General features: G+C 30.8%; 3 protein-coding genes across 4 annotated transcripts in view; 1 reads left to right on the top strand and 2 right to left on the bottom strand.

Annotated features, from left to right (window-relative positions):
- Positions 1-117: 117 nt before the first annotated feature.
- Positions 118-10576, bottom strand: LOC134710727 (uncharacterized). The gene is made up of 11 exons (XM_063571118.1): positions 10475-10576; positions 8292-8334; positions 7796-7839; positions 7281-7352; positions 6049-6127; positions 5075-5164; positions 3564-3671; positions 1887-1976; positions 1054-1130; positions 439-495; positions 118-123 (listed from the first exon to the last, which is right to left on the bottom strand). The coding sequence occupies exons 2-11, from the start codon at positions 8326-8328 to the stop codon at positions 118-120; spliced, it is 660 nt and encodes a 219-aa protein (XP_063427188.1). The 5' UTR covers positions 8329-8334; positions 10475-10576.
- Positions 10577-10673: 97 nt separating this feature from the next.
- On the top strand, positions 10674-15886 carry LOC134711348 (cytochrome c oxidase assembly protein COX20, mitochondrial-like). Of its 2 annotated transcripts, none has more exons than XM_063571893.1 (4): positions 10674-10781; positions 13568-13676; positions 14347-14410; positions 15562-15886. In XM_063571893.1, the coding sequence occupies exons 1-4, from the start codon at positions 10752-10754 to the stop codon at positions 15653-15655; spliced, it is 297 nt and encodes a 98-aa protein (XP_063427963.1). In that variant the 5' UTR covers positions 10674-10751; the 3' UTR covers positions 15656-15886. The 2 variants fall into 2 exon arrangements, with proteins under 2 accessions (XP_063427963.1, XP_063427964.1); XM_063571894.1 differs by having other exon boundaries at positions 13568-13680; positions 14351-14410.
- The window catches only part of LOC134711347 (G patch domain-containing protein 11-like), a 65657-nt gene continuing 64698 nt past the window's right edge, over positions 15733-16691 (bottom strand). Inside the window, exon 6 of the mRNA XM_063571892.1 lies at positions 15733-15821. Coding sequence (XP_063427962.1) covers positions 15766-15821 — 56 coding nt within the window. The 3' untranslated portion in view covers positions 15733-15765. The remainder of the gene's footprint in view (positions 15822-16691) is intronic.

The following is a 16691-nucleotide window of genomic DNA, read 5'->3' as shown; positions in this document are numbered from 1 at the left end:
TAATATACAAAGAGAAGATACATGTATCAATTTAAAGTTCTAAGCAGATGTTTATATTTTGTCATGCAAGAAGAGAGGAAAGCATATACATTGTACTACGAATGTCTTCTTACCTATTCATTTCTGTAAATAACAATAAGAAAAACTCAAAAAGACTGTTAAAAGTATCATAGAGCCATACTTTACACTGGTTTGTTGATGCTATCTTGCTGAAATTTTTTTTTACATTCTAGAGGGAAGAAGTTTTCGATATATATACATGTACAATAGTACAGTTTCATATGACAAATGGTAATGTATCCTAAAACTATTCATCAACCTTTACTCTGTCACAGCTATAAAGATTATGTTATGGAGTCTGTTGGTGCATCTGAAAATCAGACTATTATAAACCAATTAAAATTGCTCTTTACCTTACACTATCAAAATATCAAATACCTTTAAAATGTCATATGTCTCTGGTACATTTATTGGGATGAATCCTGCTTGTACTCCCTGGAAAAAATAGGATTAAAGGTGTAATGGTGTTTTGTTATAGTTGAGCAATTTTATATGAAATTTATTAAATATTCCTACCATGAAATTACATATGGAATATGGTTGCTTTCACAACATGTTCTAATCCCAATTAACTTTGAAAGGTGAATAAAAATTACATCCATAAGATCAAGGACTTATATCTATAAAATTAGAACTTGTTTTGTCTTTAGTCAAATTTTTTTTAACAAATTTCACATTTCCATTCTCTACTCTATGTATTAGCTTCTTGCACACAATTTCTATGGTTAATTTTCAAACTTTGATTCAACATTTGCAATATAATCATTACAGTTGTTTATTTGTTATGTGCAGGGATGAACCCTAAATTGAAGTGCCATTTCACAATGAGTGAAAAAAATGTCCCTGCGCATTGCTGTTTTAACAATTTCAGAAAACACTGTGAGTAAGGAACTTTTACAGATATACATGATATTAAAATGGCAAAACATGTTGCACCAAAAACACCCTTTACCTTTATTTATTACTCAACATGAATGTAATTCTCATATTTACCTCAATGCAGTATTCTTTGAAGGAATCCAGACACTTCACCATCATGTCACTTGTTATGATTCTTCCAGATCCATCACCTTTAGTCAATCAGTAACAAAAGTTAATATTGGTAGTGTTAGGCATTCCTTCATTCAACATTATTTCAGAAACTATAATAAATATTTTCAACAGAGGAAAATTGTAGAAATTACAAATTTGCAAATTGGAACAAATTTGTGCTTTATTTTCAATTTGAGGCTCTCAATGTGAAATAAGATTAAAATCAAAATTAACAGTTTAATAGTTTTCTCCTTTTTTTTTTTATTTGACACATTCCCCCTTTACATTCTCAATTTTATTACTATAGATTATAAGTTACTATAATAATATTCAAGATAATAACCAAAATCAGCAGAAGTTGTCTGGAAAGGTCAGGGCAGATAAATCTCAAACCTTAGAACTTATGCAACAATTGTCAGATTGCTCTAAATACTTCAGTTTCAGAGATATAAGCTGAAAACTGCATTTGTCGCTACGTTCTATGTTTAGCCATGTCCACCAGGGGATTATTAGACACATTTGTTAAAGTAGATACTTCAATGATGATTGTGGCTAAGTGTTGTTTAAGAAAATAAGATTTTTGTAAAAATTAATCACAACACACCACAATGATGACTGACGTCAAGTCAGGAAAAAAGTAATTTAACTATGTTTCAAAAACAATGAGATGGCACAAATTTATAAAACATGTAATAGCAAAACTGTTGTAATAGTTCTTACAAAATTATACACCTTATATCATGTAAATATAAGAAATATAGTTTATACTTTATAGTAATTTCACATTTTCAAACCTTTTCTCTTAGAGTGGGACACAAATGGTATATCCTCTGGCCAGTATGGTGGTCTGTTTTCCACCTTGTATGTTGATCTCTCACCTGCTCCTATCAAATTAAAAATTGTTTTCTTTTAATAAAACGGCTAAATGTAAATTCACTTTTACTAATTGTGACTCAGATGGAAAGGTGTCTCATTGGCACTCATACCATATGTTTTCCTATCTAGCAAAATGAAAGGTCAATAAAATGGAATCAGGTTTTTCATTACAAATACACGAGCGATTACTATAATATATGAGCTATACTGTAGGGAAGGTTTAATACAATTTTTAAATAATGTGTAGAAATGAATCATAAAGTATTAATAACTTCCTCCTCTTGTTCAATTAACGTTAAGAGTACTCCCATTCTATTTTTATTAAAATTCATAAAAAGAATTATACTAATTCAATTAAGCTTGTAGTAATATTAAATGGAATTGAAAGCATTAGAAAATGTGTCTATTTTTAGAAGAAGACATTTCATGCTTAATACAGAATGTGTCTTGCTCAATATTTTAGCACACCCATAACATAACAAAATGAAGCATTAAAAGATGGACTAAACTATCGAAATTTAGAATTGCGTAGATAATATATCAAAATCAAATTTATAAAAATCAAAGGGGAGCTGATGTCAATAGATATAAACATTATCCAAAATTTCTTGCAAGTTTTTGAAAGCATTCTTTATTTGTTGTCTGAAATCTGGATAAATCGCCAATCTTCCTTTTATTAATGTAAAAACCCCATAACTCTGAAACTATAATCTTAAATTAATAAAAAAAAAAAAGGAAAGGGAGCCCATGTCAATATATACAAATAATTCACCAAATTTTTATGCAAATTGGATAATTCAGTTTTGAGTTAATGTCCCACATTTTGACAACAGAAAAATAGATGAAACAACAGACAAACTGAGAGACAGACAACAGTATAACAGAATCAGGCTTATAAAAATCAAACATGCTTTTAAATAATATTTAAGTATTTACAGATGTTATGTCATAATTGTTTTTTGAAAATTATTAGATATAGACAATAATAGTGCATTGACTTGACATATCAACAATGTAAGGATTGGGCACAGCCTCACATTTCCTAACTTTAACTTTTAACTGTACTAGATTCTTATTTTACTTTCACTTTCACTTTCTATTTATATCTACAATGTCGATCTAACAACCTCTATTGTTCGGCTAACCGCACAACCGCGAAATTTGTACTTCACTGTTTGATTTCATTTTTAATATTGTCCTGAAGACGCCACGTTTGTTGGCGAAACATAAATTAATCACCATGCGGTAATTCATGGGTCTTGTTGTCTGTAAAGTCATTTAATTATAAAATAAATAAGTTTGTGTTGTTCCACGACACAAGCTGAAGGGGATTGTCCTGAATATTAAATATAATTCTGGATATACAATTTAAATATTGATGAGAAAAGTGATATTGGGTCAGCGACTGTATATAACAAAGAAATATACAGTCAACACAACATTGACTGTTCAAATAGAACGAGTGCAGTATAAATGTAAATACTTATCTTTTGAACTAATTCATTTGTAAATGTTTTAATATACCGGTATTTCAGGATTTTTAATATGCATTGAGTATAAGGTTTAATTTGATAATTATGAATTGTATCTATTACCTTTATTAAAACTTAGTTGGGAGTAGCTCTGTCTAAGAGTATTGATCTTGACATTATTAAAATCAATGTCAAGATCAATATTTCTAATGTCTATAGTGGGCTTGTCATCTGAAAAATAGCAAATAAACAAATAAATTAAAATTAGGCTTCATATAAAAAAACAAATATTCATCAAGAAATGATTAATGTAAACTACTACACTAGAAAAGTAATTAACTTCTTAGCAATTAAAATATTTATTACACAAAAGCAGAAAATATGAGACTGTAAAACATTATAATAGTTGTGTCCAACTAGAATTGAACCAACCTACAATAAATGTATTCTCCTTCAGATGAAGACTGTTTATGTACCTGTAAGTGGTTAGTTAAAAGTCATATTTCCATCACCAAAGGATTAACTAAGCTAAAGGAAAATGTTAATAAGTAAAATAGTACAAGAGTTGTCTCCCATTGGAATTAAAACCAACCTACAATAAATGTATTCTCCTTCAGATGAAGACTTTTTATGTACCTGTTAGTGGTTAGTTAAAAGTCATATTTCCATCACCATAGGATTAAATAAGATAAAGGAAAATGTTAATAAGTAAAATAGTAAAAGAGTTGTCTCCCATTGGAATTGAACCAACCTACAATAAATGTATTCTCCTTCAGATAAAGACTTTTTATGTACCTGTTAGTGGTTAGTTAAAAGTCATATTTCCATCACCACAGGATTAAATAAGATAAAGGAAAATGTTAATAAGTAAAATAGTACAAGAGTTGTCTCCCATTGTAATTGAACCAACCTACAATAAATGTATTCTCCTTCAGATGAAGACTTTTTATGCACCTGTTAGCGGTTAGTTAAAAGTCGTATTTCCATCACCATAGGATTACATAAGATAAAGGAAAATGTTAATAAGTAAAATAGTACAAGAGTTGTCTCCCATTGGAATTGAACTAACCTACAATAAATGTATTCTCCTTCAGATGAAGACTTTTTATGTACCTGTTAGTGGTTAGTTAAAAGTCATATTTCCATCAAAAGAGTACTAAAAAACAGAAAGAAAATGTTTATTAGAAAAATGTACATGGGTTGTCTCCTGTTTGAATTGAACCAAACTTCTAACATGCAAGTAAAAAAATAAAAATAGTCAATTATCAGGTAGAAAGATAGATAGTCAGGGAATAATTACATCAGGAAAATGTTAATTAGCAACTAGTAAATGACTTGTTTTTCATGAGAATTCAACCATAAAATAAAAATATCAGATGCATACTGGTAATATATTCAGGACGACATAAAAAATTCAAGGGAGTAAGATTATAACAAAAAGGTAACAACTTAAGGAAAGGACTTCTATTAATGAGATTCCCTTTTAATACAGAATTAGTAATTTTTTGCAGAGGACAGATGAAATTAAATTTGATTAAGATAACCGCTCTATCTTGGACAGTTGAACTTCTGTTCATAAAACGCGGGGAATTTGAGAAACATGACGGATTTATAAATGAATTGAATTAAATTACCTTTTTGTGTTACTTCTGTGTCCATTACTGTAACATCTAATTTTTGGATATTCTCCTTCGAAAAAAATATCTTGCAACTTTGTTCATGACCTTAAAAAAAAACAGAAAACACATACTATGAATGTGCTTTATTTTATGGGTATCAATGTTCGTTGTTTGAGTAATATGTACATGTTTATGGGTTTTTAAATTCATGGATTTTAGTTTTCAAAAAAATAAAAAATTAAAAATTAAAGCCTTTAGAAATGAAGGTTACAAATAGTATGGATTGAAGAAAATTGCAAACTAAACATTGACCTGTGTAAATTATAGTGATAACACTAATTAAGCCATGTATCATGTGATTAAGTGATCAACAGATTAAAGACCTTCCAAGGTGTTAATTAGGCCAGAAACATGTCACCTAAAGAAAACGATAACATAAACAAATGCTGTAAACGTATCTTGAATTGTCAAATAAATATATCAAAACCAGAAATCTGACTTTCATAGATTAAAATTAATTTTTGAAAATTAAAATATCCTAAAGTACATACAGTTTACATTGTTAAAAATTAAATGGGTTTAATCCTGCATGCGGTTGTAGTTCTATGACTGCTATTACAGTATTCTCAGATTTGGTGTTATTCAATATATGCTCTTGATCATATCAGTAGTCAAACCTACCAATGGGGATTTTTCTATGTTGTGATTTGGATAATGGTTGTTTTATTTCATGGGACACTTACACTTAAATTCATGGATATAGTAATCCACAAAAACCATGAAAATTGGTACCCCACGAATTAAAGTAATTTCACAGTAAATTGTAATGACGAAAAACAGATTTTTTTCCGGAATTGTATACACAATGGTAAATGCATCCTTTTAACCAATTCTTTGGATGGTTTGAAATAAAAGGTACATGTTTAAGTAAAGCCTCTGACTAAACATTGAGTTGAAAAAATAATGCAAAGACAAGTCATTCTACTTACCAAATGCATGAACAGCACCAGCATGAATATAAAAAAAACCCATAGGTGGAAATGCTGTTTCTGATGAAAATCTTTTCACCTAAAAAATATTTGACTTTTATTTTTATAACAAATAATCCATTAAATAAGATTTAAATTAATTAAATACTGTAGAAGACAGCACAACCCTAATCCCAAGGTAACTCATTGTAAGAACTTTAAGAATTATTTAAATCTAAATGACAATAAGAATAAATTAACAACAATAACAGTGAGACAACTGAAATTTAAACTTCATCCAGGACAATACCCATAATGCGCCTTGAAATGAGGAACTCAAAAGTCACGTGTAAACATATACAAGTTTACGATATGGGCTGAGCAACAGAAGAAAACAATACCATTAACGCCTATGTTAAGTTTTGTAGAAAGATGCACTGACATTACTGTATATGAGTGTCATAAAGTTTGGTTGATGCAAACTGGACTTTAGAGACAAGTAAAGAAAAAAATCAGAAATTTATCCATTTGTAAAGGGGCATAACTCTAGAATGGTAACAGTGATACCATCAAAATTTCAACTTGACTTGTTTTCGTTGTTATAAGCATAAGGAATTAGTTTTATAAAATTTTGTTTCAGCAAACTGAAATTAGAGAACACAAGCAAATTTAGGGATGTATAGACATACAGACAATGCTAAAATTAATGTCCGCTCAGAAATGGTGGAAACAATAAAATAATGGAACAGTTCAGTTCATGCTCTAATACAATTTTCCTGTGTGAATGGTCTTAAACGAGTCATTCTTGGGACCCTTTAGCTTCTGTTCCATGAGCCAAGGCTCAGTGCTGAAAGCCCTACTGTGACATATAATGGTCAACTTTTACAAAATGTGACTAGGAAGGAGAGTTGTCTGATTGGCACCATTGGCACTCCTAACACATCTTTCTTATATATCTGTTCTCATGGTTTATAATAAAATGTTTTTCTCTTTCTTAAAATATTTGTTTGAGCCTGATGAAAAAGGTTGTGTGTTTTTCTCAAAGAGTATTTTTCTGAAATACTGCTGTTTAGGTTAATTTACAAAAAAAAGTTAATTCTACTTGACATGCACTAAATCTATTGAGCGATTGTTTCGATTTTGAATTGGTACATAATACTTTATGATAATTGAATGTAATTAAAATCATAATCATGACTTTTTTATTGCTTTTTATACTTATTAAATATAGTTTGGCTAACACTTATTCAAACCTTATTGGCCAAACGCTTCACTCTTTTCAGAGCATTTTGCTCTTGAGCTTTCCACTCAGGTACTGGCAACACCTGCAGAGAAAATCTTTATTGATTAGGTTACATTTTTCTAACAAATAAATCAATGGATTTGTTTAAATATTGAAGCAATTAAAGTTTTATATATCATTAGATATAGATTAAGTTCTGCATAGATTTATGTATACTAAGGATTTTTCCAAAAAAACAACTGAAAGAAATGTCTCTTTTTATACCAAACTTATTAATAATATGTTCATGTCTGTATTATCATTTTTAAGTGAAAACTATAAAAATAAGGAATGGAATTATTTCATGTTATCATACAGATGTTTTTAGTTGTGATTTTAAAATTTGACTTACAATTTGAAACATTTTTGTTCTGTTTTTAATGTGTTTTCTTATGTATGTTTTACACAAAATAATGTTGTTGTATTTATATTTTGGTTAAAAAAAAAATTATATAAAAAAATAGAATAAAATAATTTCATAATTACCCTGGTTTTGCCATCAATGACATTTCTTGATTTTTTCTTTTGTTCTGAAACAAATGTATAATATAAGTAAATTTATCCTACATTCATCTCACTATTAAACTAAAAACTCTACTTCAGTTGTACATTTTTTACCTCTAATAATCAAATATTATTTATACCGCTTCTATCATTGTCTATGTAATTGTTTCGTCACTTTTGAGAAAATGTAGTCTTAGATCTTAACTTTATATTATAAGAACATCTGGGAGCACACAATTGGATTATAGTCGTATAAAAATATTATTGAGAAAGCGCTGATGGTTTAAATTTTTCATTAATTGACTATAAGAAATGCACTATGAAATAACTGTGATCTCAAACCATCGGGTAATTATGTTTGACTGTTTCAAGTGACAAATCAATTCATTTAATTCGTTTTAAGAAACCCAAACATTTGCAAATTAATTCAAATACATTTTTGTACATGTACATGTATGAGGTACATATAACAACATACTTTGTTTCTCTGGCACATTTTCAGAGCTTTCTTCCATTATTTCCTGAAAATAAAAAAAATAGTTTGATCCAAAAAGTTATTTTATAAAACAATAAGATGCATGGACATAATGCTTTGACATTTTGACATGGAATATATATCTGCAGACATAATAATTTAAGGTAGATTGATGGTATACCGCCATCTTTGATTGTAGGCCCAAGACCACAATTAATGACCCCCCTTTTCGTTGTTCACGAATAAAGTTCCCTTTAATTATAGTGTATTTTTTCTTTATTTTTTTTCTTTCCCTTTCTCATTCATTTCTTACCTTTTCTGGGGTGGGAATGAAAGAAGAGAGCTGAAATAAACTTTTGGATGTTTTATTTTCACTGATTTTAATAAGGAAAGAGTGATTAGGCCAGGTGCAAAAAGGTTATATTTACACTTTTTGGAACATCTCTTGACTTGCCTATAGGGGTATGGATGTGTATTGGCCAAATTTGTATGATGTAAACATGCAATTTTTCAGAAAATTGCATATGTTTTGGGACTTGAACTGTACATTACTCACACAAAAAATTAGACAAAAAGAACAGTTAAATTTTTTTTAATGCGACAAAACGTTATAAAGAAATGATAGAAGAATTAATTGTGGTCTCGGGCCTGTACAATCACAGTACAAAATTGGTCCATCTAAGGGGAGATAACTCTTTTAGTACAAAATTTATACTAGGCTAATAGGGAAATTTTTTATTTTTACTTGTGGCAAGAAAACAAGTTCGGTGACACCATGTTTTCTTTTTATTTTCTTAAAGCATATTAAGAAACCTAACTTCTCACAATTTATTTCAAAATTCTATCTCATAGAACTTTTTTTATGCACTCTTATGTGACTTTCTATGAACAAACTAACCAAATTTAGGCAATTTTTAACCACTCATAGCTTGAAAAATAGCTGGTGACCCATACTTTTTATTATATTTTTGAAAAAAGCATAGTAAAATCTTCATTTTGGAAAATTATAAGAAAATTCTGTCTCCAAAAAGATTTACTTATGATCTACCCTAATTAGATTTTCAGGGTTGATGAATTTTGGGTAATTAAATGCCACTTTTGAGTTGCGTTGACCACTCGGACGGACGGACGGACGGACAAGACGGACCGACCGACCGACCGACCGACCGACCGACCGACAGACCGACAGACAGACAGACAGACAGACAGACAGACAGACAGACAGACAGACAGACAGACAGACAGACAGACAGACAGACAGACAGACAGACAGACAGACAGACAGACAGACAGACCAGACAGAACAGACAGACAGACAGACAGACCAGACAGACAGACAGACAGACAGACCAGACAGAACAGACAGACAGACAGACAGACCAGACAGAACAGACAGACAGACAGTCTTCTCATTTGTATGCAAATATATATTTAAAACAAACTCGGACTACCAATTTTCTAATTTTAAAAAGAAAACGTTATATAAAAAAATCTTTCTTCCGAGTCCAGCAATGTTATTATTCTTGCTTGACTTCCTGTTCTTGCACTTGCCCAACATCTAGCCCGGCCAGGCACATTTTCCCGGGCCTCATACCGTTTGGCTTGGGAATAGGGAATGGGGAACTTAACAATGCCAAGTACACTCTGCCTCATCATATGTATTGTATTATTCTTGTGTGTAACGTATATTCAACCAAATCGTTAGGTTTCTAAATAAAAATCTTATTTATATTGGGTGTTTTACGTAGTTTGTCCAATATCCCAGAACTTGGGTAGACAAAGGGAAAACAAAGCCAGCCAGTAAGTTTGTATCCGCCCAGCCAGTAAGTTTGTTTCCGGCGGATATATCATGGATTCCATGTAGTAAACCCCACATTCTGCATTACCAGAAACAAAACCCTGTGTAATGTTGTATTGTGTAATAAATTTATTATCAGGCTTTCTGTTGCAATTTTTTCCTCTGTAATTATTGGCAGGATTTACTAATTTATCTTAATATAATATTAAACAAAACATACAAAATTAAGGCACTGATTATTAAAACTTAATTGTAAATTGTTCATTTTACGTAATTGTGCTAAATAGATAGTCTTTTCAAGAACTTTCTGCCCAAAATGTCAATTTCTTTGCTTATCGTCTTTAGTTTCAATGTATATATCAAGTTTAGTTTCGTCAACTTCATTTACCTTTGTTTACAAATTTTATACCATGTGTATTTTCCGTTACTCTTTTGTGTTGAGGTTAAAATGTAGTGGCTAAGCGTCTAAAGGAATAAGATAACATTAAATAAATGCTCCCGCACATCTCGCGTAGTTTTACTTAAACGAGACCTACCGAGGCTGATCCTTAAGGTTACTAGACGAATATGATCTGCTATTATAGCTCTACCACGACAAAAACAACAAATTCGGTACTTATGTAACATACAAATTTACGTAAAGTACTCAAGGTTATTAATACAAAATGGAAGAAGAGGAAAAACAAGAAAAGACAGTGAGCCAAATACTAAATTATGTTTTTTTCCCCCAGAAAGCTTCCGCGGAAGATATAATTTTCCATTCCTACTTTTACCCGACGTTTGGGGACATAGTTTGGGTCATTTCGTCCCAATTTCCGTTCGCACCCAGAATCGTTTGTCTCAAAAGTTTATAGACATGATACTTTGGGTACCTTGGTTGGTCAAAGTTGTCCCCTACTTTGACCTGTAGATCCATCTTCTGATATCTCTCTGCTTTGCCTGGTTCCACCAAGAGGCCTGGTGGTTTTCTCCAAGTACTTCGGCTTCCTCCACCATAATATCAGACTTCCCGGTCTCCTAGCACTCCCTTTGTGTTGGGTGGGGATTGATTGTCCTTGTTAAACAGGTTGGGAACAAACCCCCTGGATGGTGATTATACCTGTATAGAGTGATAAACCTTCTTTAGAGGGATAAAATTATCCCTCTACAGAGGGGCATTTGTGTTTACACTGGATTGGTATCAGGTCCGTTCGCGCCCAATATACTTTCGCACTCTACACATTAGTGCCCAATTTTAATTCAAATTCCAGTTCAATTATTGGAAAATCATGATTGTTGTTATGAATTGCTTTGATGTAAATACTGAATGTATTTATAGCTTGGTATGAGTAAAATATTTTAAATGAAAAACACAAAAGATAATTTTTTAACAGCAGCACATAAAAAATGCTGTCTCGCTTTATTTTGAGACAATGAAATCAATTATACTTTTAAGAATACTACTTGCCAAAACTTGATTACAAAGTTATTAAACACAAAACCAATTAAAATTGGGCGCGAACATGTTGGGTGCGAACGGACTTTGGGTGCGAACATCTGGGGTGCGAAAGTTAAAGAGGGCGAACATGAGTGGGTGCGAACGTGAATGGGCGCGAACGGACCCGGATTCCACTGGATTTAAAGCAAATTAGGGCAGAATGGCATTTTCTAATTATATTGGCTATAATCTCTAGCAGTATGTGCATCAACATATGCACTTTACTAAAAATTGGGATAAACCGTTTTCTGCTAAAGTGACAAAACTTGAAATCTATTGTATACCTATCTGAACACCTGATCAACATCAAAAGGAATATTTGACCTTAAAAAATCATGTTAAGGGGGTTCGCGGGTCTAAATCATTTATATCTGGACTTCTCTATATTTTTCTATAAATTAACTTTATCTTAAAATTAAAATAAAAATAAAATAAAAGAGTGGGGTCACCATTCATTTGCACTCACAATCTGCCATCGAAAGAAGCATACATTTTTGTACAAGTGCGTTTTTTCTGTTGAAGTAATAGGAGAAATAAAGTAAATATCGAAATAAAAAAAGAAATTTATTACAGAAATCGCTCAAATTTTACAATAATTTAGTTTAAGTACAGCTTATATGGAAATTATATTAAAAAATATAGGTCACCGATAAGTTGAAAAAGATATTTCAATTTTAAAGCAAAAAAAATGCATTTTTCCACCAAAGGGAGATAATTTGGAACTTTTTCAATGATGTATACATTTTTAAAGTCATCTGGGGCCAACACGAATTGATTGTTTTGAATGATTTTTGTACCATATGATTAAGTAACAACTACAAATGGTAACAAATAAAATTTGTAAAGAAAAACAAATGTTTAATTTTTTTCTGAAATTTTTATACCCTCGAGCCTCCTTAAATCTAACAATAGAAATTCTGTTCAGTGAGGCATAAGTGAGTAGAATTTACCTTATCATCATAGCTTTCAATCATGGTGGACAATAGATTTTATATTTAGTCATATAAGCATCAAACTGGGCATGTGCATATTAAACTAAGTACATCAATTGGTGCATCAACTGTTGCAGGTTACTGCCATAATAAGTAGAGAATGCCATTCTGCCCTGTTTTGATTTAAATCCAGTCTAAACAAAAATACCCCTCTATAGAGGGATAATGATAATTTTATCCCTCTATAGAAGGTTTATCCCTCTATACAGGTATAATCACCATAGAGAGGGTTTGTTCCCAACCTGTTAAAATAATTGTCGTATAAATATATGTTAGTAACACATCTCCATTAATCCCGATAGGGAGTGTACATGGATGCCACTGTACCCATGCAGATTTTGAGGGGTTCTTCGGATATCGGAGGGCATTTGTCTGGTAAACATGCATGGAGGGCTGGTGTATCTAATATTAACCAATTAAACAGTAATTAACAGTCAGGTGAATGACTGAAATGAGTGACTTTTAATTCACTCATTTAAGTAGCAAATTGAGATTTTGTCACAAATTTTGATACTGTACTTTTACCAAAATTTTAAACACCTTTGATGGACATCTATATGTTTGATACTTGAATTAGTGTCTCTTGTCGACTGATAAGGAAGAAAATTGTGATTTAATCTATTAATGGATTAATAACTAAGAAAGGAAGTCCGGATGTACCAAATACCAATTTAAGTACATAATATTGAGAAATCAAAATAGATTTTTTATTATTAAGCATGTTAAGAACAGAAAAAAGAAAAGTCAAAAGTGTGATTCTAGTAATATACAAGACAAATGTAAGAATGTCATAACAGTCAACAGCATTGTTCAATGTTGATCAATCATGTCATTTAAATGGCCATCGTTCATTAAATGGTTACATTGTGCTACGATATTTAGGAAACAAAAGGTTTAAAACTGATATGGTGCTATTCAAAAATCTACGGAAGAACACTGCCTGCCATATATAATGTAAGTACAAAATGTAACTAAGAGTACATGTAGCTTAAGTTTTGTATTTATATTTCAGAAAAAAATCTTCAGTCAAGAGGTATGGAAGGAACCCTGTTTCAGAGATACAATGTTAGTTGGTAGTTCTAGTGGACTTATAAGTGGTCTTGCTACTTTCATATTTACAAGTAGGTGGAACTAATAGTAATAATAGTTTATTATACTTGTATATTTTAATACAAATGTAGAGATAGGAACATACATTATATACCATCATTAGCCCATTTAGTTTTCATCTTGTTGTCAAAATTATAACCTTTTTTTAAATTATAAATGTGAATGTACAGATTTATATTGTAAATGTATATCTGAAAATACCCAGTTTTAATTATTAATTCACATTTCATATCTATCATACAGGCTTCAGGCTTTCTCTTGTTTGAAGTGAATATTTGTCAAAAAATAAACTACAGTCTACATGTCTTTACCATTTAAAGAAATGAAATATTATATGCACAGATGAATACGGGCGCATTACATTTTATTTTCATAATAATAAATATGACAGTCTATCATCAATTTTGATCATATTTGTTAATTCAATTTATGTATTATCCATTTTGATCTAGCTACATGAAGATACTATGCAGATTTTTCACATCCAATCTAATAAAAATAAATCTCTGCACTCGCTTATTTTTTATGCTTGATGGCAGCAACAAGGCAAAAATAATGAGCAAGTGCAGAGATTTAATTTTAATTAGACTGTTACACATCTTACTCAAAGACGTATTTTCCAAGGCAAATACGTACATATGTTATAGATTTGTATTCAATGTGCTTCTATTTATCTTCCAGGCAGTGGACGGAAAATGTTCCATGCATCATTTCTAGGATTTTTGGTTCCATACATTGGTTATGGGTAGGTAGAATAGATTTTTATTAAACACTGTTAAAGAAGCTGACCACTTGTTTTTTTTGTAATATTCAAAAAACTACTTTAAAACAATATGTAAATTTTATTTGAACTGAGATTGTGAGATTATACATAGACAATTCTAGTTGTAATGAAAAAGTTCGACAAAAAAGTCATCATTTGAGTTTATAATTAATATGAAAATGATTCTTTATCCCTGACAATTCTCTATGTGTGTGAAAAAGCTATATTTCTTAATTGCAAAAGTGTACAATTGATTTAAGACATCATCAAAATTATCTGGGTCTTACATATTTGAAATTGATGAAGGGATGCTGAATCATACCAAATGAGATGAAACATTGCTCATAACAGGACCACCTCAGGGTGCAGGATTTTCTTGCTGGGTTGAAGACCAATCAATGGCCATCAGCTTTTGTCTGTTTTTGGTCAGGGTTGTTTTCTCTTTAACATACCGGTATTCCCCATTTCAAGTCTCAATTTTATTATATTGTGTATGTGGTTGTTACACTTTCACTAGAAAACAAGGGTATGCTGCTCTATAACAGTTTTCTGCAAGAGAATCAGTTTAATATTGATTAAACTAAAGGAGTAGGTCCGATAAAAATTTCACTTTTCGGATGTTTTTTTGTCAAAAATGAAAGTGGCCGCATCCGTGTGCATCCTCAACCTTTATATATGTTATGTATTATCATAAAATACAACTTCCATTTCAATATTAAGGATGAACACGATTGGGGCCACTTTCGTTTGACACGAAAACTGTCTAAAATTTAACTAAAATGCTAGAATTGTGAAGAATTCAGTAATATAGCATGACTTTAAGGTGCCAGTCCGCGATATATGTTCATTGTATAGTCAAAAATAGTCCATATTTATGTAGCAGAAGCACTCTACTGTTCAATAAATAACTAAAAGTTTATATTTTATCAATTTTGTAAAACTGCTATATTTTGAGGCCAAAAAGGGGTCTTACTGAACCTACTCCTTTGTTTTTAAAATGTTAAAATCAATCTTGATTAAGTTTATCAATAAAATAAAAGATTCACACAATTAAATCAGTTATAATTTCTGTGGTTCATTTTACTGGCACATTTCTAAAGTTAAATTTCTAAATAATGTTTCTTTTTTTTCAGATCTTATTGTTGGTACACCACATCAAAACAGCAGGCATACATAGACAAAATAAATGAAACAATATCAAAAATTGACAAAGATGAACCAATATAGACAAACTGTGCCATTTCTATAGTTGTGTGTAACAGTTATAATGTAATATGACGGGATGTGATCCTGAATCATTACTTGCCTTGGACGAGGATTCATTTTACAAACTCATGTTATTTCATGTGTTCATTGTTGATGTGCCAAATTGTTGATTTGTCAACTTTCATCCCTAAAAAAATGAATACACTTGTCTGACTATTTTCAATTTGAAATACAAGAAGACTTTTGAGTTGAGTTTTTTTGTAGATTCATTATTGACCTAGATACATTTAGATCTACAAAGTTTACTGTAGATAGCTTTAATGGGTTTTAATCAAGTCGCAAATCGCTCAACATATGGATAGTGATCAGGCGGCTTTGACTAACTTCTTAAAAATACTTAATGTTTCTGAAGGTACAAAAAAAAAATGGATCCTTCAAGTTAATACTTTGTACATATATGCTTATGATATGAAGTTTTTGTCTGTCATATGTTCATTGTCCTTCACCTCATTTTCATAGTTCAGTGACTATTTGAAAAAAAAGTTAAGATTTTAGTATTCTTAATTTCTCTCTTAATATGGATAAGTATACAGGGTTTCCCCTGGGTCAATTTTTTTTTTCGCCACCTCTTTCGCCAAAACAATATATTTTTCGCCACTTTATTATTTTTTTCGCCAAGTAACACAATTATATTTTTCTTTTAAAAATTTCCTTTTTTCCAGACCCCCCCCTCATAATAAGAAGTGGTTTTTACAACAATACAAAGCATCTTATCACTTGGAATTGATCCCTTTTGTAAGGTGTGGTCATTACATTGAAGGGTTACTCTCATGCAAACCTTTTGAATAGTTTTCTTCATAACGACAGTTTCCTTTTCTAGACCATCGTAAATAAGTAAAAATACACTTGAAACACGTGTGTAGGTGAAACTACTTTGAAGTACAAACTCAAATCAATGATCTATTTGAAAGTTGAATGATAAAGTTTTAAATCAGAGACCTTTCTTGCTTTTGAACATTTTCGTCATAACAACAATTTTCTTTTCTGACTATCATTT

The sequence above is a fragment of the Mytilus trossulus genome, chromosome 3 (assembly GCF_036588685.1).
Source record: "Mytilus trossulus isolate FHL-02 chromosome 3, PNRI_Mtr1.1.1.hap1, whole genome shotgun sequence".
NCBI lineage: Eukaryota > Metazoa > Mollusca > Bivalvia > Mytilida > Mytilidae > Mytilus > Mytilus trossulus.
Note: the sequence above shows the minus strand (reverse complement) of the source record. Positions and strands in the feature narration are given on the sequence as shown.